General features: G+C 40.0%; 1 protein-coding gene across 7 annotated transcripts in view; it reads right to left on the bottom strand.

Annotated features, from left to right (window-relative positions):
- pcm1 (pericentriolar material 1) overlaps positions 1 to 22,023 on the bottom strand; it is a 173,252-nt gene that overhangs the window by 74,533 nt on the left and 76,696 nt on the right. For all 7 annotated transcript variants that reach the window (XM_059648029.1, XM_059648026.1, XM_059648031.1 and 4 more), the window contains 7 exons: positions 21,283 to 21,502; positions 20,133 to 20,278; positions 15,675 to 15,862; positions 13,351 to 13,528; positions 4,078 to 4,433; positions 1,715 to 1,876; positions 961 to 1,017 (listed from right to left, as the gene is read on the bottom strand). In XM_059648029.1, the coding sequence (XP_059504012.1) occupies positions 961 to 1,017; positions 1,715 to 1,876; positions 4,078 to 4,433; positions 13,351 to 13,528; positions 15,675 to 15,862; positions 20,133 to 20,278; positions 21,283 to 21,502 (1,307 nt within the window). The remainder of the gene's footprint in view (positions 1 to 960; positions 1,018 to 1,714; positions 1,877 to 4,077; positions 4,434 to 13,350; positions 13,529 to 15,674; positions 15,863 to 20,132; positions 20,279 to 21,282; positions 21,503 to 22,023) is intronic.

Genomic DNA, 22,023 nt, shown 5'->3' with positions numbered 1-22,023 from the left:
TATGAGGTCTTTTCCCCAGGGTGGAGTAGTCAATTACTACGGGACATAGGTCCCAGGTGCGTGTGCGAGAGAGAGAGCGCGCGCGAGAGAGAGAGCGAGAGAGAGAGCGCACGAGAGAGAGAGAGAGAGCGCGCGAGAGAGAGAGAGAGAGGTGGTGGTGGTGTTGTTCGTGTTTAAAAGGCATGTGCGAGGCAATTTTTTCACACAAAGGATGGTGACTGTTGCCACAGGTGGTGTTGGAAGCAGACACAATAGCAGCATTCAAGAAGCACCTGAACGAATGGCAGGAAATAGAGGGATACAGATCCTGTAAATGAAGACAGTTTTAGTATGGAACGGCAAAAATGTGTCAGCACAGGCTTGGAGAGTCAAAGCGCCTGTTCCTGTGTTGTATTGTCCTTTGTTCAGATGCTGCCAAAACTGCCGAGTTTCTCCAGCAATTTGTTTTTATTTCATATCTCCAGCAACCATTTTTTTTTCCTTTTTAAATGTTTAAAAGCTGATCATGACATACTGATCTTAACTTTCCAGACCAGTTAACTTTTTCATTCAAACACAGAAAAATTTAAAGTAAGCATCTTTAATTAGCTTTCATATTTCAGTAGCTATGACCAATGAATTACTTCAGATCAAAAGGCTCGTACACAGAAAAATCCTCCAGTTTACTCTCCCAAACGCATGATCTCCAATAACTAGGTGAACAACTGAGGGGCACAGAAACATACCCTCCTCCAAGCTGCATCGTTCTTCCAAGAACATATATTTTCAACAACATGCCCTTTAAGGTTACCAGGTGCATGGCCACACAACCATTGAAAATCTCCACATATGTTACATACTGTAGGACCCTTTTAAGTTACCACACATGAGCTAACTCCAATTCTGGCCTTTTGAGCAGCCTTGATTTTAATTGCTCTATTTCCTTCAGCTATTTGCTTAAAAGTAATAGCAGTACTTTACCTGGTGCTTCATTGAATCTATTTCTGTTAGATTCCAAAAACGCTCCCGTAGTGTATTCTGTAGGGAAGGAAGACAGAGACAGATTGTAGTTGCACTCAACATTGTGTGCACAGCATCTCAATTAGTATTGTAGGACAGAGACTGCATGTGGGAAATTAAGCCACATCTTTAAGAAGTGCAAGCATAAAACTAAATGAAGGTCTTTTTTAACAATTATACAGTAGAAGCAAAATTACGTGAGGTTTACAATGGCTTTTACACATTCATTAGTATTTTGAGAAATGTTCACTACAAAGTGAACACATTTATGTAATTGTGTCATTGAAAATATAAAAACACATTCAGTAAGAAAAATAATGGAACAGTTTTCTACAACACAATGAGCAGGTTAGGTTGAACTTTGAATATATCAACAATTTAGTAAGGTTTAAATTTGTCAAAATAACACTAAATCTGTGATAACTGATGGCATGAACAGCAACAGGCAATAAGTTACTATTCCATGTTGGAATGCAGAATTGAATATTTCTTTAACAAAATAATAGTACCTTTATTCAGATTGTCTCATCAACCAAAGCCAATGACAGGAATAACCAACTTACAAATAAAAAGACATGATAGTCTTAACCTATAACATATAGCAGTGAATAACACACACGTTCCAAACATCAAATTCTTGAAATGGAGAACTCAATTTTCAACTTGCAATAAAATACGAACAAACTAATATCAATGTTTTATCACATTATCATACCAGAAGAGAAGTCACTTGATTTTCTTTGTTTAGACTTTTCCTGTAATTCATCTTTGGTTGTGCTACAAGTTCGAGGTTTCAAAAATTCTTCTGTTTGTGTAGAGTGGCACACTTTTTCTTGACAAGTTTCACTAGCACTAGTATTACTTGCAGATTCAAAACCTACAAAAAAAGTGCTTGAACTTAGTAGCAAGCTTAGAAAATGTCATTAAATGTATAAATATTTTCTGAATTTTAGTGTTGCAATATTTGAGTAGAATTGGGGGTAATTAATCAAGCATTTTAAAATTTATCTGGAAAAATTTGGATTATTTGAGAAATCTTTTCTGGTCAATGTTACTGACATGTCAGGTTCCAACAATAATATCTTTACATAATTGCAGGAATTTTGCACGCAAAACATTTAATATTGCTGTCAATATCATTTATCATAAATAAAAGATCCAATTAAACTGATGTTCAAAAACTACAAAAATATTTGGTGCAGTGTGTTGCCAGCAACAGATTTTGCTGTTGTATGTGATTGTGACCAATGCATCACAATGCTGAGAAAATTGCTACATACTTTGAAAAGCAATTCTCATCTCAGAATCAGATAGACTACCACATCAATTTTATACAAAAGGATCAATTAAATTTACACTTCAGAGAACAGGGTTTGGAATACACAATAAAAAACGCAATCTCATGCTGGTGGTAGGGAAATTATTGAAAAAAACTTTCAGGGACAAGGTCTATACACATTTAGAAGCAAATGGAGTCATTAGTGATAGACAGGATGGTTTTGTGCAGGGGAGGCTGTGCCTCACTAACATGATCGAAATTTGTGAGGAGTGAAGATGATTGATGAGCAAAAAGTGGTTCATAAAAACACTTCACCTGCACTTTCCAGAATCTAGATAAATGAATTGTTGCTCACAATGTGTCCTCCTCTATACTGGGGAAACGAAGCGCAGGCTAGGTGACTGCTTCGCAGAACATCTACTTTGTTCTTGCAAAATAAGACCCTGAACTACCTGTTGCCTGCCACTTTAATGGATCACCCTGTTCCCTGGCCAACGTCTGTGTCTCTGGCTTGCTGCAGCGTTCCAGCGAAGCGCAAAGCAAGGTGTAAGGACAACACCTCACTTTCTGCTTGGGGACCCTGCAGCCCCCAGGACTCATTATCGAGTTCAATAATTTTAGGGCCTAAACTTTGCCATGTCCCAGTCCTTTACCCCACACACCACGCCTTGTTATCACATAGCCTGCAATTACACTACTTGTTGTTAGTCACTAATAGTCCCCATTACCAACTATTCACCATCCAAACCTGATCACTATCAACTCCTTTGCCTATTCAACTGCACTTCTCTCTCTTTAGGCTCTACCCTATTGTTAACTCCTTACCCAACCCCCATCCCTATTTTTTACATATAAACTGACATTTTCCCAGCCACCATCAGGACTGAGGAAGGGTCACCTGACCCAAAACATTAACTCTTTTCCTTCAAAGACGCTGCCGGAGCTGCTGAGCTTTTCCAGCAACATTGTTTTCGAATAGTGGTTGATGTTGTCTACATGGACATCAATAAAACCAAAAAAAGACAAGCTTCCTTGTGGCTGACTGGTAAAAAAGGTGAAGTCACATGATATCAGGCATAAGCTGGCATGATGGATAGAGAAATCATTTTTCAGAAATGACCTTTGGGATTGTTATTGATTGAGCAAAAAAAAACGCACATTAAATGCAGAAGCACAAAGTCTATTGAAAGCAACTTTACTCCTAAATTATGGGATCATCAAATTCAACCAATTACAGTGATCACAAACTTAAACTTTCTATTAGAAAATAAGCAGCTTTAAAATCTAAGTATCAATCAATTTGTTAATACTAGAAAAGCTTTCTCCCTGTAGCAAATAATTAACACAATTGCACGTGGCAAACCTCTGTTCCAATTTGTTGTACTTAAATCATTAAAAATTGGTTCATTTATCAGAATAGTGAAGTTTTGACCCAATTTGCGTTGGTCTAAAATTCTGCCATCTGTATTAAGGGCAGAGCAGTTTCAGAAATTGCAAAGTTGTAATCAGGTACACACAAACTATTCTGATTTGAAAAGGCGAAAACAGAAGAAGATTTATTAAAAAAAAGCTTAAACCAAACTCCACAGAAAGAAGATCATCATCGCCCATCCTAGGTCTGTTGTTTTAGTATATTCAAAAGTTCCAACTTTCCAAAGTCTGGACTTCAAATTATGTTCTTATTAATTTGTGATTTTTTTTTCAAATGTAAAATACACTATCACTGAATCGACAATTGTCAATCAAGCTGTTGTCAAAAATAATTAAGGTACTCAAACAGAAAAGAACTCAAGTCATACCTGCAGTCATTTCCTGCTGGTTTTTCTGGTGAAAGTAAGTCTTTTTACATTTCCCCTTTGGAGTTTTATCCCTGGAAGCAAGGCTAGCCTGTGCACAAGCTTTCCTAGATTTAAATGTTTTTGTTACAGTCGTGGGATCAACTGGATCTGGCATACTACTAAAACTTTCGAGGGATGATTCTTCGAAATTCTTTCTATTTTTGCACTGAACGTGTTGCTTTGGTTTGTTCATATTACTCTGTGGAAGAGATGTGTTTGGTTGCATTTGTCTTGGCGATTCCCCAAATTCATTTCTTGTATCATGCAACCACATTAATTCACTCTGCTCTGTCTCATCTTTAGCCCGTTTGTGGATCCTTTATATAAAAAAAAATGCTATATCAGTACGGCTTGCACATGCATTAATGTATACAAGTCATTCATAAGGTTGCTGGCTAGGCCAACATTTACAAATTGTACGAAGTTAAGAAGAGAAATATTATGAAACACTATACTACTTTAAAACAAACTAAGGCAAGTTTCACAACTGAGGCAGAACAAAGTGCAAACATAGTCAAGGAATGCCAAAACATTTCTGGCATTTCATTCCACGTTTAGTTTTGTTGATATACATGAACTCTATCAGCCAAAATACCGAAAATCAGAAACAAAAATACAAATTGCTGAAAAAAAAACTCAGCAGTTCTGGCAGCATCTGCAGGGTCTGCTTTAGGTCCAGTGGCTCTTCTTTAGAACTGAAGTGTCACTGAACCTAAAACATGAACTCCAACTATAAGAATCATATCTTTTAAAACAATGGGTTTACTAATATTCAGTTTATTTGACACAAGAAGTAAACAACTAACCAACTGTTGAATCAACATACAATCGATCGTCAGCTCGAATGAAAATAATTAAAGCTCTTTGGAGTACAGTTACGCGCAGTGTGTAGTAACACAAAAACAGATTTATAGGATTCGTGATAAATCTTGTTCAAGCCGCATAGATTCCAGCACTGTACCTAAGCAGAATCACTTCTGGAGAGATGAGGCTCCTGAAGAAGAGTCCTGTATTGTCACCACGATAAACTTACTAAAGCCATCATGTGCCATAGTCAAATTTGGCCTTTGATACTCAATAAACAAATCAAAAAATTATCCATGACAATGAAATGAATATCCAAATAACAACTTGGAACAAAAGCATTCCATTATTATTGGAAAATGAGTTCAAATTATACCAGAGCAGTCTAAGAATTCAAATTCAATTCAAAATATGCCTCGAAATAAACTGCATTAAACTGAATGAGCACAATCAATGGAATTGTCAAAAAGTCACTAATTCACAAAAGAAGAAAATTGAATATCCTTCTCAGACTGTCAATGTACAGTTCTAGTTCAATGGTGATTTGTTTAAATCTTAAACGTGCACAACTGTTACATCAGCAGTCACACAGAATACACTAGAGGGTTCAACCACTGAGGTAATATGGGTCGAGCTCGAAAATAAGTTGGGCACAATCAGTCTGATAGGATTATACTGCAGGACCGCCCAACAGCTACCAAGACAACGAGGAACAAATATGTGCGCAGATTATGCAAAGATGCAATAACAACAGGGTTGTCATTATAGTTGACTTTAACTTCCCCAATATTGATTAGGACTCCCTCGGGACCAACAGATTTACATGGGCAGAATTTGATTAATGCAGCCAAGGGGGTTTCATGAAACAATATGTGGATGGTCCAACCACAGAAGGGGCCACAGTGGACTTTGTATCGGCTAATCTAGGGATTCACGCACATTTGGAAAAGCATGGCCTAATTAGGGACAGTGAGTATGGCTTTGTGCAGAGCAGTTCAGGTTTTAATAGCTTGATTAAATTTTTTGAGGAAGTGACAAAGGTGATCAAAGAGGGTAGAGCATTGGATATTGTCTATATGGATTTTAATAATGCTTTCAATAAAGGTCCCTCACAGAAGGCTTATCCAGTAGATTAAGATGCATGGGATCCACAGTGACTTGGTTGGTTGGGTACAAAATTGGCCTATCCACAGAAGACAGAGGGTAGTCGTGGAAGGGTGTTTTTCAGGCTGGAAGTCCGTGAGTAATTGTGTTCCACAGGGCCTTCTGGTGTTTGTGACATATTAAATGAGTTGGATCAAAGTGCAGATGGGTGGGTTAGTAAGTTTGCAGACGCTACAAAGATCAGTGGAGTTGTGCACAGTGTAGAAGGTTGTCAAAAGATATGGCAGGATGTAGATCAGTTGCAGATGTGGGTGGGAGAAAAGGCAGATGGGGTTGAATCCGGCTAAGTGTGAGGTGTTGCACTTTTGGAAATTTAATGTTAAGGAAACATACACAGTTACTGGCAGGACCCCAAACAGCATTGATATACAGAGGGATCTTGGGGTTCCAGTCCACAGCTCTCTGAAACTGGCCAAGCATAGAGAGGGTGGTGAAGAAGGCATCTGGCATATTTGCCTTTAGAGGTCAGGGAACTGAGTGCAAGAGTCAGGAATGTCATGATGCAGCTTTATAAGACTTTGGTTAGGCCACATTTAAAGTATTACATTCATCACAAGAGGACCGAGGAAGCTTTGGAGGGTGGAAAAGAAATTTATAAGGAAATTTTATAAGGAAAACCAGCCCAGCATGTCCCCGCCTCCCTAACCTGTTCTTCCTCTCAACTATCCCCTCCTCCTACCTCAAGCCGCACCTCCATTTCTCTCCATCTTCAGTCCGCCTCCCACTCCCTATTTATTTCAGAACACTGTCCCCATCCCCCTTTTCTGATGAAGGGTCTAGGCCCAAAACGTCAGCTTTTGTGCTCCTGAGGTACTGCTTGGCCTGCTGTGTTCATCCAGCTTCACACTTTGTTATCTTCATAAGGAAGCTGCCTGAATTAGAGGGTATGAGCGATAAGGAGAAGACAGAAAACCTCGGGTTGTTTTCTCCAGAGCGTCACAGGCTGAGGGGAGACTTGACAGAAATCTATAAAATTACGAAATGCATAGATGAATTTGACAATCAGAATCTTTTTCGCAGAGTTGAAATGTTTAATACTAGAGGACATGCATTTAAGGTAAGAGGGGGAAGTTCAAAGGATCAATGAGGGGAAAGTTGTTTTGCAGTGTGGTAGGAGCCTGGAACATGCTGCCAGGGATGGTAGTGGAAATAGATGAGATAGAGGCGTTTAAGGGATTTTTAGATAAGCACATGAATATGCAAAGAACGAAGAGGTTGGGCCAAGGGCAGGCAGGAGGGATTAGTTTAATTTGGCATCATGTTTGGCACAACATTGTGAGCTGACGGGCCTGTTCCGGTGCTGCACTGTTCCATGTTCAATGAAGTTTAACGGACCTCTGGGCAGTAAACGAATGACAACTGGTTCTCACTTGGTGATAACACAATATGGAGCTGGAAGAACACAGCAGACCAAGGAGCATCAGAGGAGCAAGAAATTTGACATTTTGGGTCGGGATCCTTGTTCAGAAATCTCGACCCAAAATATCAACTTTCCTGCTCCTCTGATGTTGCCTGGCCTGCTGTGTTCTTCCAGCTCCACACTGTGTTACCTCTGACTCCAGCATCTGCAGTTTTTGCTATCTCTGGTTGTCTTAAACTCTGCCAGACTAACCAGATTTTATTGACATAGGGAACGTCAAGAAGGGAACAAAAAGGTAATCAGTCCATGAGTAAAGAAAATTACTCTATTGAAAGTAAAGGTAGGGGAAGTCATCAAAAACTGTGAACAAATGGAGAGATGGGTGGAAGACCTTTTCAGTTGTTTCAGCAGCGGGAGTCCAGGAGAAAGCATGAGGGCAGCCTGGGAAGGTAAGCTTCCACCCAACAAATTTGGGAGTTAACTAATACCCGAGACACTAAACGCTTAGGTGTCTCCGACCGTTCCACCTCCTCTAAACCAATAATAACAACTAAGTGTGGTGAGCAGGTAAGCTATTTGCATTTTTTCCCCTCATTTCTTGGTTATCTTTCGGGATGGTCACCAAGACAGCAAATCCTCTGGGAATGGGTCAGAAGGCAAAGCAGGGGTCTGTTTGAGTATATAATGGGGTAAACTGACTGGTGCAGAGAACGCTGCGAAACTAAATAAAAACACTAATTAATTTGAAATAATGAACTAAGTAGAGATGGCAGGCCAGGTGATGTGTTTTAGCTGTATGATGTGGGAGCTAGCTGATCCCATTGAGAACAGTAGTGACCACATCTGCAGCAAGTGTTGGCTGCTTGAGTAGCTCCGGCTCAAAACTGATGAGCTGGAATCCGAACTCCAAACACTGCAGCACATCTGGGAGGGGGAGAAATACCTGGATATCGTGTTCCAGGAGGCAGTCACACCTGGTAGATTAACTAATGTTAATTCGATCCGTGGGCAGGGACAGCAGTGTGTGACGGCAAGTGAGGCAGGTCGAGAGACCCTGCAGACATGAACACAGGAGCTGCAGCCCTTGATATTGTCCCACAGGTATGAGGCAATTGCTCCCTGTGTGGATGCGGAACAGCGCTGGAGGAAGGATGAGTCACCTGACATGGCACCATGGTCCAGGAGGCCATTCAAGAGGGGGGAGCAAAAAGACAGATTGTAGTTGTAGGGGATTCCAACATCAGGGGATAGAGGGTATCCTCTGCGAGCAGGATAGATAATCCTGCATGGTGTGTTGCCTGTCCGGTGCCAGGGTGCGCGATATCTCTGACCGGCTTGAGAGGATACTAGAGCGGGAGGGTGAGGATCCAGTTGTGGTAGTCCATGTACGTACCAACAACATAGACAGGACTGGGAAAAAAGACCCGTTTCAGGATTACGAAAAGCTAGAAATAAAATTAAAAAACAGGTCTTCAAGGGTCATAATCTCTGGGTTGCTGCCCAAGCCACGTGCAAATTGGCACAGGGAGGCGAAGATCAGGGAAGCAAACACGTGGCTAAAACAGAGGTGTGGAAAACAGGGTTTCCTTTTCATGGGCACTGGCATAAGTTCTGGGACAGGAGGGATCTATACCGCTGGGATGGACTCCACCTGAACAGGGCTGGGTCTAGTGTTCTGGAGGAGAGGGTAAATAGGGGTGTAAATAGGACTTTAAAGTAGTAAATGGGGGGAAGGGAGAAGTGAGTGTAAAGGGAGAATAACAATTAGTGGAAGGCAAAGCAGCAGGTTAGCAGGTGACGAGGAAGCTTAACTCCATTGAAAATTAGGAAAAAAGTTAAGGGAAGGAGAACTCAAGAGTCGTTAGAAATGGAGATAATAAGACCCAAAAAGAAGGTACAATAACTGGCATAAGGGCACTTTATCTGAATGCTTGGAGCATTCGAAACAAGTTGGATGAGTTGACGGTGCAAATCATGGCAAATGGGTTTGATTTAGTGGCCTTTACAGAGACATGGTTACAGAATGGTCATGACTGGGAGTTAAATATTTAGGGGTATCAAACTGTTCTGAAGGACAGGAAGGAAGTTAAGGGAGGTGGTGTTGTTCTGATTTTTAAGGATGATATCAGGGCAGTAGTGACAGATGATATAGGTTCTACTGAACAAAATGTTGAATCCATTTAGTTGGAAATTAGGAATAGCAGGGAGAAGTAGTCACTGATAGGTGTGGTCTACAGACCACCAAATAACGACATTGTGGGGCGGCGGGCAATAAACACAGAAGTAGCTAATACATGTAAAAATGGTACAGCAATATCTTGGGGGATTTTAATCTACGTATTGATTGGTCAAACCAGGTCGGTCATGACAGACTTGAGGAGGGGTTCATAGAATGCAGCCACGATAATTTCCTTGAACAATATGTAATGGAACCTAAAAGGGAGCAAGCGATTCTAGATCTAGTTCTGTGTAATGAGAGAGGAATAATTAATGATCTCACAATTAGCGATCCTCTCGGAAGGAGCAGTCACAGTATGGTCAAATTTAAAATACAGATGGAGCTAGAGAAGGTTAAATCCAGTACCTATGTCCTGTGCTTAAACAAATGAGACGATGAAGGAATGAGGAAGGAGTTAGCTAAGGTAGAATGAAAGCAAAACCTTTATGGTGGGTCAATTGAGGAACAGTAGAGGACTTTCAAAACGATTTTTCACAATGCTCAGCAGAAGTATATTCCAGTGATAAAGGAAGAGCTGTAGGAAAAGAGAGAGCCAGCCATGGAGGTCTAAGGAAATAAAGGAAAGTATCAGACTGAAAGAAAACACATACCAAAAAGCAAAGAGTAGTGGGAAACTAGGAGACTGGGAAGTCTTTAAACTCCAACAGAAAGCCACAAAAAGAGTTGTAAAGAAAAGTAAGATAGATTATGAGAGTAAACCAGCTCAGAATATAAAAACAGGCAGCAAAAGTTTCAACAAATATGTAAATCATAAAAGAGTGGCGAAGGTAAACATTGGTCCTTTAGAGGATGAGAAGGCCAATTTAATAACTGGGAATGAGGAAGTAGCCGAGACATTAAACAGTTATTTTGTGTTGGTCTTCGCAGTGAAAGACACAAATAACATGCTGAAAGCTAATAGCAAGAAGGTTATAGCAGGTGAGGACCTAGAAACTATTATCACTAAGGAGACAGTGCTGGGCAAGCTAATGGGGCTAAGGATAGACAAGTCTCCTGGCCCTGATGAAATGCAATCCAGGGTACTAAAAGAGGTGATGGGGGAAATTGCAAATGCACTGATAATTATTTACCAAAATTCACTGGACTCTGGGGTGGTTCCTGTAGGTTGGAAAACAGCCAATGTGATGCCACTGTTTAAAAAAGGGAGCACACAAAAAGCAGGTAATTATAAGCCAGTCAGCTTAACTTCAGTAGTGAGGAAAATGCTTGAATCTATCATTAAGGAAGAAACAACAAGACATCTGGATATAAATTGTCCCATTGGGAACACCCAGCATGGGTTCATGAAGGGTAGGTCATATTTAGCTAATTTGGTGGAATTCTTGGAGGACATAACTTGCATGGTGGACAATGGGGAACCTGTGGACGTGGTGTATCTGGATTTCCAGAAGGCATTTGACAGGGTGCCCCACCAAAGGCTGCTACGTAAGATGAAGTTGCACAGTATTACAGGTAATGCACTGATATGGATAGAGGATTGGTTGACCAATTGAAAGCAGAGAGTAGGGGTAAATGGGTGTTTTTTATGGGTGGCAGTCAGTGGCTAGCGGTGTGCCTCAGGGGGACTGAGTGTGGTGTGTCAAAATTTGTGGGTGACACTAAGGTGGGTGGTAGAGCAAAGTGTGCAGAAGACACTGAAAGCCTGCAGAGGGATATAGATAGTCTAAGTGAGTGGGCAAAGGTCTGGTAGATGGAGTACAATGTTGATAGGTGTGAGGTCATCCATTTTGGTAGGAATAACGGCAAAATGGGCCATGTTTTAAATGGTAAAAAATTGCAGCACGCTGCTGTGCACAGGGACTTGGGTGTCCTTGGCATGAATTGCTGCAGGTGGGATTGCAGGTGCAGCAGGTGGTTAAAAAGGCAAATGGAATTTTGTCTGCCCTTTGCTTGAGGGTTGGAGTTTAAAAACAGGGAGGGTATGCTGCAGCTGTATACGGTCCTGCAGCTGTATAGAGGCCACACCTGGAGTACTGTGTGCAGTTTTGGTCTGCTTACTTAAGGAGAGATATACTAGCACTGGAGGGGGTGCAGAGGAGATTCACTCGGTTGATTCCAGAGTTGAGAGGGTTGGATTATGACGACTGACTGAGTAGACTGGGCTCATACTCATTGGAATTCAGAAGAATGAGGGGAGATCTTATAGAAACATATAAGATTACGAAGGGAATAGATAAAGTGGAGGCAGGGAGGGTGTTTCCGCTACCAGGTGAAACTAGGACTAGAGGGCATTGCCTCAAAATAAAAGGAAGCAGATGTATGACTGAGTTCAGGAGGAACTTCTTCACCCAAAGGGTTGTGAATCTGTGGAATTCCCTGCCCAGTGAAGTAGTTGAAGCTACCTCACTGAATGTTTTTAAGGCAAGGCTAGATAAATTTTTCAACAGTAAAGGAATTAAGAGTTATGGTGAGTAGGCCAGTAAGTGAAGATGAGCCTCAAAAGATCAGCCATGATCTTATTAAATGGTGGGACAGGCTCGAGGGATGAGATGGCCTACTCCTGCTCCTAGTTCTTATGTTCTTATTACCTTGAGTTACAATCAATACAGAACACTCATCAGGAAACTGTAAATAACATTTAAAAAAATCTTTCCACAAGGGCCAAAGCTTCAGAATCCAACCTCCGTATTCCACTTTTCTTACTTTCCCCACTCTTCATTGGCTGTGTCTTCTGTGTCTTGTTGGTCTTGCTCTCAGCAGAGTGCTTTTTTTTTTCTGTATCACAGTTCACAATTACACCTGTTTCACAGAACCTTTACCAGAGTTATCACTGCCTCCATGTATTGCTCTGGGCACTCGAACAACCTATTTCACTTGCTCCTCCTCACCCTTTGTCTATAGCATATTAAAACGAACAGTATTTTACAGCTCCTTCTAATTCCGAGAAAGTCATAATAGACTGTAAGCATTAATTCTGTTTCACTTTGCACAGATACTGCCAGATCTGCTGGGTTTCTCCAATACTGTGTTTTTATTACCACTGTATACTTGGACTTCTTTAGGAACTCATGCCTAATCAAAACATTGGTAACTATTGCTCACATGGAGGAAATGTAACTACCCAATGGCACAAATTCTTGACATCTGTGAGCGACCTTAAACAAATGTTCTGTTTCAGCAAGTACATGGCTAATTGCTTTCTTTGGAATGCTGTAATGAAGCACCACAGGACATGTGATGACTTTGTAGAAGCGTAAATACAAGTTTTGATGCTACCTGCTAATGGAGAGTTGAAAGGTTTTACATGATTGAAGATTTTCTCTCAGGGCTCACGGTTTTCACAATCTTTTTAATCCCTCTCCTGAGGCTGCATTATATGCTACCACATCAATCTTCCTCAGCTTAGGTTATTAAATATTTTAAAACTAACTGAATAGGAATTTGACATGACCTTGCCATATCTGTCCATTCTTGGGGTTAATGTCGGAGTGATCAAATTTATAGGTCCCAGAATCTTGCAAAAAACTGGAAGGTTAAAGCGGTGTCTTCCTCTTCACCAATTTTCAGCAAACACAGGTAACTTTTCTCAAAATAAACTTTAATAATATATTGTTAATATACTGACTTAAAACTCCTAGTTTGAAACTGGTCACCTCAGAAATAAGGGAGGCAAAACCACTAAGAGAAAGCAGTAAGAACCATTGCAAGCTGTAAATTTGGTACATACCACTTGTTCTCTCTGTACTTTGGAGAATTACTTTCAAATGGCTTTGGGAAGGCCAAATACTCTGTTTTTCCAGAAATGCTGTGCTCGCTTACAACTGGTTGTTGTTCATTGCTTTGGACACTTACATTTTGGGTCAGATCACTAAGTCCAGGAGGAAATATTGGGTTAAGGTTAAAACCTGTGAGAAAATATAAATTGATTATGAATAACTTGAGCTGCATTGCATCTCAATGAGCAGTAGAATTAAGACAGTTGTTAACTGCTAGGCAAGTTCCGAGGTTCGACCTATCATTTTGGTCAGAAACAAAATGACAACTACAGTGCCAAGTATTAGATTGTTGAAATGAACTGAATTTCATTAAAATGCCTTCACCTGATGTAACTGCTATAGTGGTATAATAATTTAAACATAATAAAACTGTACAGTCACAATCAAGTTTCAACAGGTGATAGTGCAGAAGGTCAAGAAACAATGTGTTCACTCTAAATCAGAAAATGCTTTGTCACTGAACTGATTGTAAAGTGGACTGTTAAGAACAGAAGATAATGCTAATTATGGAAGACTTTGAACAACGTAACACTTTTGAATAATACGTAAAATGAAAATAGTGGCATTTTTACAATGGACTTGAAGGCCTATATGTCTCAAGCAGTCAACCATCCTTTGAACTACTCCAGAAACGAACACATAAGCCAATGGTAAAATAGGAGAAAGCTAGGAATCATAAATATTGCATAACTTTGCATGGTCTTCTAAGCTAAGGTGAAACAATTTCAAAACTACAGCCTCTAATCATATTACACCTTCAGTGTAAAAATGAAAGGTACCAAGCTTGAATCACAGATTCCCCTGCAACACTACACCAAGCAACTAAACTTATAACTGATTAAATGCACTCAGACAGCATACTTGAGACAATTTAGGTGATCAGTTGAGGTTGTTTCCTTCTTGGTAGGAAGCAAGTTTGTTAACAGCATGCAAGCTTAGCCTTCTCAAGTTATACTAGCCAAAACACTGGAAATCCTTTTTCCTTCTAGTTTGAGTGCAGTGTTCAACAGTAACAGAACAGAATTTGTAACAACCTCTAAAAATACAAAGGGAGGCAACTAACAGCTGAAGAAGATAACTACAACAGGAAAATAATTAAGCTGCTGCACATCAAAACAGATGCAACACTCAAAAGTTGGATGGTTATTCAAAGCAATTAAACTTGACTTTTGTAATGCCTATTTTATTCATCTATTCACACAAAAGCATTAAGGAACAAAACACACAGAGACCCAGTTTCAATTCCACTCTCAACCATGTGCCTGTGTGGAGTTTACACATTCTCCCTGGGTTTGCATGTGTTTCCTCTGGATGCTCTGGTTTCCTCTCACAGTGCAAAGATGTGCAGGCTAAGTGGATTGGCCATGCTAAATGATCCCATAGTGTCCAGGGATGTGCAGGCTAGATGGATGAGCCATGGGATATGCAAGGTTCAGGGATAGGGTAGGGTAGTGAGTTTGGGTGAGATCCTCTTCAGAGGGTCGGTGTTGACTTGATTAGCCAAACAACCTACTTCCACACTGTAGATATTCCATAATTTGAAGAACTTTTTACACTGCAACCTGGGTCGAGAAAACTGACCTGCAACTAACATGAGCTTATTTGTAGGTTTTGAAACTCCTGCAGTTTCAGCAAGTCGTCCTATTTTACACATAGGTGAAGTCTTCAGAAAATGACAACAGAAATCTATTATTGATAATGCTGGATTGCCAGTGAATCTGCTACTACAGCCCTATTTATTCGGTCCCAGTCGCAGTAAAACTTGCGATGTAGGAAATCATGTTTATTGACCAAACCTTCTAAAATCATTTAGCTTCCCAAAATCACCACTTGGACTAAGTCATGGGTAAACTGTTGGTGCCGCAACATCTAATAGCTTGAGATTGTATACCGCTTACCCCCACATTCACTGAGCTATAGTTTCATAAAGAAGACTAAAAAAAGATAAATTAACATTATAATTTTCTTGTAATTGCCTTTTAAAGCCCTATTTAAATATCACTAATTTTAGTCCAAGGTCCCCAGACAAACTTCTCCAACCCTTCATTTTTCTTTAAAGAACTGCTTGACCACACAATATTACTATCCCAGAATGCTCTCTTCCTATATAAAAATGCTTGGCTTCTGTTTGGGCTAATCTTACCTAAGTTTGAAGTAAATTCTGCATTTAAAAAAGATTCACTCGTAAAGCAGTTGTTTACTTTCTTAGTTGCATCATAAAGCCTGGAATTTAGAGAAAACAAGGACAACTACTTTTACACATAGCTGCACTTACCATGAACAAAAGGAGAACAATTTGGAAATCGAGACATGCTTAATGGATTTAACGATGGGGAAGGAAAACTAAATGGAGGGAAGACAAAACTATTGGGAGATGGAGGTGGCACACCACTATCTCTTTGATTTTCTGGCTTCTTGTCTTGATGTTGTTGATGGAGAAGGTCATTCAGCATCTGTTTTAGCCTAACAAAATAGAGCAAAAAGCAGTGTTTACTAATAAAATTTTGGGTGGTTACAGTGAGAAATTGGGGAAATTATTAAAATTTGGGCTATAATTTCATGATGCTTTACATGTTCATTGCCTGCGACAAGAAAGTAAAATATCAAATCAAACAAACACAAAAATCTCTCAGGTTCAGGCTGTAATAACTTTTAAATTGGTTTTGGCAGAGAGTTCATACTGTTATCTTGATGCTCTTGGTTGGCATAACAAGTTAGAAAGACATGCTTTTAATAAATAATAAATTAATAAAGGAGCTGCAGATGTTGGAGAGTCGGCGACAACAAGGTGTAGAGCTGGATGAACACAGCAGGCCAAGCAGCATCGTAGGAGCAGGAAAGCTGACGTTTCGGGTCTAGACCCTGCTTCAGAAAGATTTTCTGAAGAAGGGTCTAGGCCCGAAACATCAGCTTTCCTGCTCCTACGATGCTGCTTGGCCTGTGTTCACCCAGCTCTATAGCTTGTAGTCAGCTTTAGTGCAAGCTTGCATACTTCCTTAGATTTTGCTGTTGATTGTTAAATGGTTTTGCCCAAGAACCAACAACTTAAAAAAAAATGAAATCCCAGAAGTCAGAAGCCAAAAATAGGCTCTTGCTCATATACAAAGAAAACAAATTGCCTTCTAAATTGATAACTGGTAATTAAGTGTAGAAGAGAAGAACAGTAGAGTTGCTAATCCAACTTACTATCCAGTACAACGTGAGTTACATTGGGGTGAATTTTTACCAATAATAAGCTGTGCAGGGAGGTTTACGATGGGTTCCTTTCCACGATCTCCAGGTGGACCATGGCAAGTAATTCTACATTCTCACTTTGTTCTATTTGTAACATGCCTCAGGAGTCTTGTGTGCTATTTTGTGCAGCAAATACATGTCATTGCCAGGATTATCCAAAATTCCTACCACTGGCGCCACAGTTAAAGCCCAGTTGTGGATCCGCATAAAGTGCGACCAATCATGAATAGCCCTTCACAGTACACATTGTGAGATGGAAACAAACAGAAACATGTGATGATATGTGTAATAAATTACTGGAAATAACCATACTGTATGCAAGATTCTTTAGTTCAGGTTATTTACATCATCACCTGTCTGATGACTAATGATATCCACAGTACCAAGAATGAAGCTACGCAGACAACCTGCCTTTCACATCATACTATATTAGAAACCTGTGTAAGGCAGGGCTAAACTTTTTATAATGACCAGCACAGTGCACCATCCTGCCATTCCTCAGGACTGACCATGACCCACCTCTGTGACCAACGTAGAAGGACAGCCCCTACTGATGAGTGACCCGTAACTGAATTCTGTTGAACTCTGATTGATTTATTACTCATCCCCTGATTGGTTGCATTATACCTGCAGGAGTGACCATAGCCCACTCCCTGGACTGTAATGACATGCATCCTTAATCCTAAACGCTCTAAATTGCCAACAAACTGTCAAATTTCTGGACAAATACCCAAGGGATCTAAGGCCGGTACACCCTGACTGACAACAGACCCACTTGCCTTGACTGAACACTACGCCTCTCAGACATGGTCATTTGGTTAAAGCACATGCTGTGCATTTGCCATGTAAAGCTGTGAGCAGACGCAGAACACATATTACAGCCAATGATAGCATATATCCTTCAGAGCATTGTGGCACATCTCTGACTCTGAGAATACAGTTCTCCATTTCCATACTGCACTGCGCAGCGAACGTCGCAATCCAATGCTGCTGTGAAGCAGAGACCCATGTGATGGATTGCGGCAGAATACATCTTAGTGGGCTCTTAATTTCCTCTCAGAGCTTGCTTACTTTGCACCTATTTGGATACACACATCATTTCTGTTCTGCGTGGTCTTTCAGCAAAAACAGAAATTGCCGGAGAAACTCAGTCCAGGCTGAACCTGAAACATTAACTGTCTTCTCTCCACAGGTGCTCTCCAACTTGCTGAGCTTCTTCAGCAATTTCTGTTTTTGTTTCAGGTCTCCAGCATCCAGAGTTCTTTGTTTCATTTCCTTGCCTTTTAGAACTTTAATGCCATTTCCAGAACCTAAAAGCTCAGTGTACTTATCTCTTGCCTTGTCTTTTAACACAGACACAAAGCTAGTAGTTTATCACAGCAACCAACAATCAAGCTAGTGGGTCACTTCCCTCTATGCTGCGCCAAAATGTATTTAAAGAATATTTGCATGATTATAATAATTCATTCCTATATGGTGCAAAATTAAAAAGGGGAAAAGGTAGCTCAACCATGTCTGAAAAAATAAATAAATTAAGTTCAGTCTTGGATCCAAAGATGAGACATACAAAACTGACAGAAAAACCAGCAAGCTTGAGACCTGGGATCAGTTTGGAATTCAGTAAAAGAAGATAAAAACTTTGATCAAGAGGGCCAAAACAGAGTAAGAGTGTATAATTGCAGGGATCTGAATGGGAAATCTTGTTTAATAAATCTACCGGTGTGTTTTAAGGATGTAACAAGGAGAATAGTGATGGGAGAACTCGTGGATGTGGAAATGGGGCTTATGGCCAAGACTGAAAGATAAAAGCTTGACTTTTCCTGTTATTTATTGGGAGGAAATTATGTTTATTAAGTACTTAGACATGAGGGAGACGTTAAGAGAAATGATAGTCTAGCAGAGGTAGGTCTTCTCAGAACACACTGGAAATGAGATGTGTCTTCTGATATTGGTACTGAGAGGGAGCAAAAAGATAAGAAATAAGAGGAATTTGATCCTGCATAGATCGTCAGGGTCATCAGATCTATCAAATCTCTGGTTAAGACTAAATACTTAATGTTTAAACCAAATGAGTGCAATCCTGCCAAGTTGTCAACCAGCTGGGTTGAACTGCTTTCGCATGGTGACTCCATTCTTCCCTTGTCCGCAGAACCACTTGTAATGATTTCCATCTTACTCCAGGATCATGAAATCTGCTGTTTCCCTAGAATTTACCCTTAATTGCTTCCTATTTTTAATCAATGTGCTGCTGCTCAGTGACAACATTTAGAAGCACAGCATTAGTTTTCATATCTATGGCAAAGATATCTAGCTCTCTGTCACTAACATATCTCGCCTGCTTCATTCATGCTAAATCCAACTGCTGACCAACATCCAGGACTGGAAGTGCAGAAATAGCCTCCAATTAAATGCGGTGAAGACTAAAGTCATTATTTCCAGTCCCCATTTCACTCCCTGAAAAGTCAGTGATTGAGCAAATCTGTGCATGAATCCGGTGTGACATTTAACGCCAAAAGGTAAGATTCTGGCTTCATATTTGCACTAAGACTACCTATTTCCAGCTTGGTATGTTGCTATACTTCGCTTGTCTCTGCTCATTCATTTCTTCAGACCTTCTGAATTTGACAATTTCAATACTCATTTGGTCTGCCACATTCAACCCTTCTGCAATTGAAGACATTCACAACTTCTCTACTTGTTTCATAACTTTCATAAAGTCATGTTAAACTATTGCCCTTTGTTCAATGAACTACAATGCTAACTGGCAAAACATCATGATTTCAAAATTCTGGATCTTGTTTGCAAATCCTTCCATGGCTCACCACTCTGCACCCCAGAAGCCTTGAAAATACTTGTGTTCCTCTGATGCCAACTTTTAATAATTTTAGATTTTAATAATTTCACTACTGATGGCAATGTCTTCTTTCGTCTTATACACAAGATCTAGGATAACTTCCCTACAACTCTCAACCTCACTTTCTTCCCCTTAGACATTCCTTCAAACCTATCTCTTTGACAAAGGTTTTGGGCATCTAATATGACTTGGTGTCATTTCATTATGGTCCCAGAAAATTTTATTACATTACAGGCAATTTATAAGTCTACGTATTTGTTGGTGTTGTGCCCAATCTTATTTTTTAAATCTTTACTAAGATTTAACCTTTACGAAGTGGCCTAGGCCACTTCGTAGGTCATTAAGACGCAACTATAAAGATGTTATGTAGTCACTTGCAGGCCAGACCAAGAAAATGTATTTCAGTGAAAGGTAGTGGTGAATCAGAGATTTACTTTGATTATTATTGAGAGCTCATATGCCAGTTCTCAAATTACGAGGACTCATACTCTGAAGTGATAATGCATCAACCACGCCACTGTACCAATAGAATAACCCAAAACCCAAAAGTCTTTCACAAAAATTTTTAGGTCACCAGAAATTTTCTTTTTACAATTTCATGTCTAAGTTAAATTCTCACTCTTCCTTTAGTGAGCATCTACATACCTTTGCACGTGGTTCTGTTGCCATGCCAACTGTGTGTAACATTGGTTTAACTGATGCATAATGATGTGTACCTGTGGTGATCCAACATTGCTAGGCATGACACTGTAAGGACCGGTGAGGAATGTCTGCAGGAGACACGAAAGTGCCTGTGTGGAAGTAAAAAGCTCATTTAATCATACACTAAATAATACATATTTAAACTTCAGCAAAGTATACTTCCTAAAAAAAAAACAGGCTTCTGCAAACTAGACATGTTTGAGACATCTCAAGTTCTATTTGGAGAGCATCTATTTCAAAAAGACACACAACACAAAATCTTCAAAGGAAATCATCAGGCAAAAAAGATTATAGCATGGAAGAAAATAACTGATAAAGGAACGAGAAATTTCTAGTATTTTACCTATGTGCCTACAAATGCCTCTTTGTTGGTTTAAAAAAATACATTTGTCCTAGATTGCCTCATTTAGGCAGGACCTGATTTGAAGTGAGCTGCAATCTGCTGATTCACATCAATAAATACAGTACAATATGACACATCCTAAATAAAATCATCAAGCTTTAGACCAGTTCATTCCTCCACGGTAACTGCAGCCTTTGCAAACTAGATGTATTTAGACAAGTAGGACACTAATTTTCCCAGATAGATAGCAGAGTAAGGAGAGAATTAAAACTCAATTTCCCAGCCAACAAGCTTCAAATTAACAACGTACAATTTTTGAAGTGATTATTTTGAAGTTTAATTTTACTCCCATCTGACCGCTTTCGAGAATATGGTTATCAGTATGACCTCTAAGCACACTGATGTCATGGGCTGTTTGTCCCTTTGTAGATTCTGTACTACTTTCTGTTCTCCTAAACGTTGCATGCCCACAGTTGCAGTCTCAAGTGTGCTACTATTCTGAGTTCCCAACAATCCTAGTTCATGAGATAACAAGGTGTAGAGCTGGGTGAACACAGCAGGTCAAGCAGCATCAGAGGAGCAGCAAAAGGGTTTTGAAGAAGGGTCTAGACTTGAAACATCAGCTTTCCTGCTCCTCTGATGCTGCTTCGTCTCCTGTGTTCACCCAGCTCTGCACGTTGTTATCTCTTATTAAAGGTGCACACTCTTTTCAGGCAATGACAAAAGAGAAGTTCCAAAAATACTTCCCACCTGCTGGTCCTGCATCAGGGTGTGGCACATATTTGTGCTGAATTCTAATTGCCTGGTAAGTTGGTTTACTTGCTCTTGCCAGTGCTCTCTCTCCTCGACATAGGAAAGATCAGCTGCCCAGCGCAGGTTCTCCTGACGACGCATACTGACATTATGTTGCTTGTTTTTGTGGAATGAACGATAGTTCCCATCTGAGGAACATGTTCGCTTATCTTTCCACCTATGCAAGCGACAGAAAGGAAAATGATATGATATAACAAAGCTGTTAGCATTATTTGAAAGGGGGTCAACAGCAAATACAGTTAACAGCGTAACTGAGATGATCCACACAAACTAATTTACTGGAGTATTAGCTATTTATTAACATAAATCAGTGCCAACAGATGTTGTGCCTGAGACAGACAAAGCCCTAGTCCCATGACTCCATATATCACAAAGTAAAATACAAATATTGCAATGAGGTTTGAAAGGGTCAATCATAAACAAATTCACACTAAGTCTCTCTCAAGTGAAAGACAAAGCCTGGGAACAGATATTACACTCTCAAAAGAAGTAAACACAGCTGTAAACAGCAATTGAACATAAAGGGCCTAATCCATACACATCTATGAAAAAATATTGAAACATCTCTGATGAAGCTCTCTGATGAAGGGTCTAGGCCCGAATCGTCAGCTTTTGTGCTCCTGAGATGCTGCTTGGCCTGCTGTGTTCATCCAGCCTCACATTTTGTTGTCTTGGAAT

The sequence above is a fragment of the Stegostoma tigrinum genome, chromosome 1, assembly GCF_030684315.1.
Source record: "Stegostoma tigrinum isolate sSteTig4 chromosome 1, sSteTig4.hap1, whole genome shotgun sequence".
In the NCBI taxonomy this organism is placed as follows: Eukaryota; Metazoa; Chordata; class Chondrichthyes; order Orectolobiformes; family Stegostomatidae; genus Stegostoma; species Stegostoma tigrinum.
Note: the sequence above shows the minus strand (reverse complement) of the source record. Positions and strands in the feature narration are given on the sequence as shown.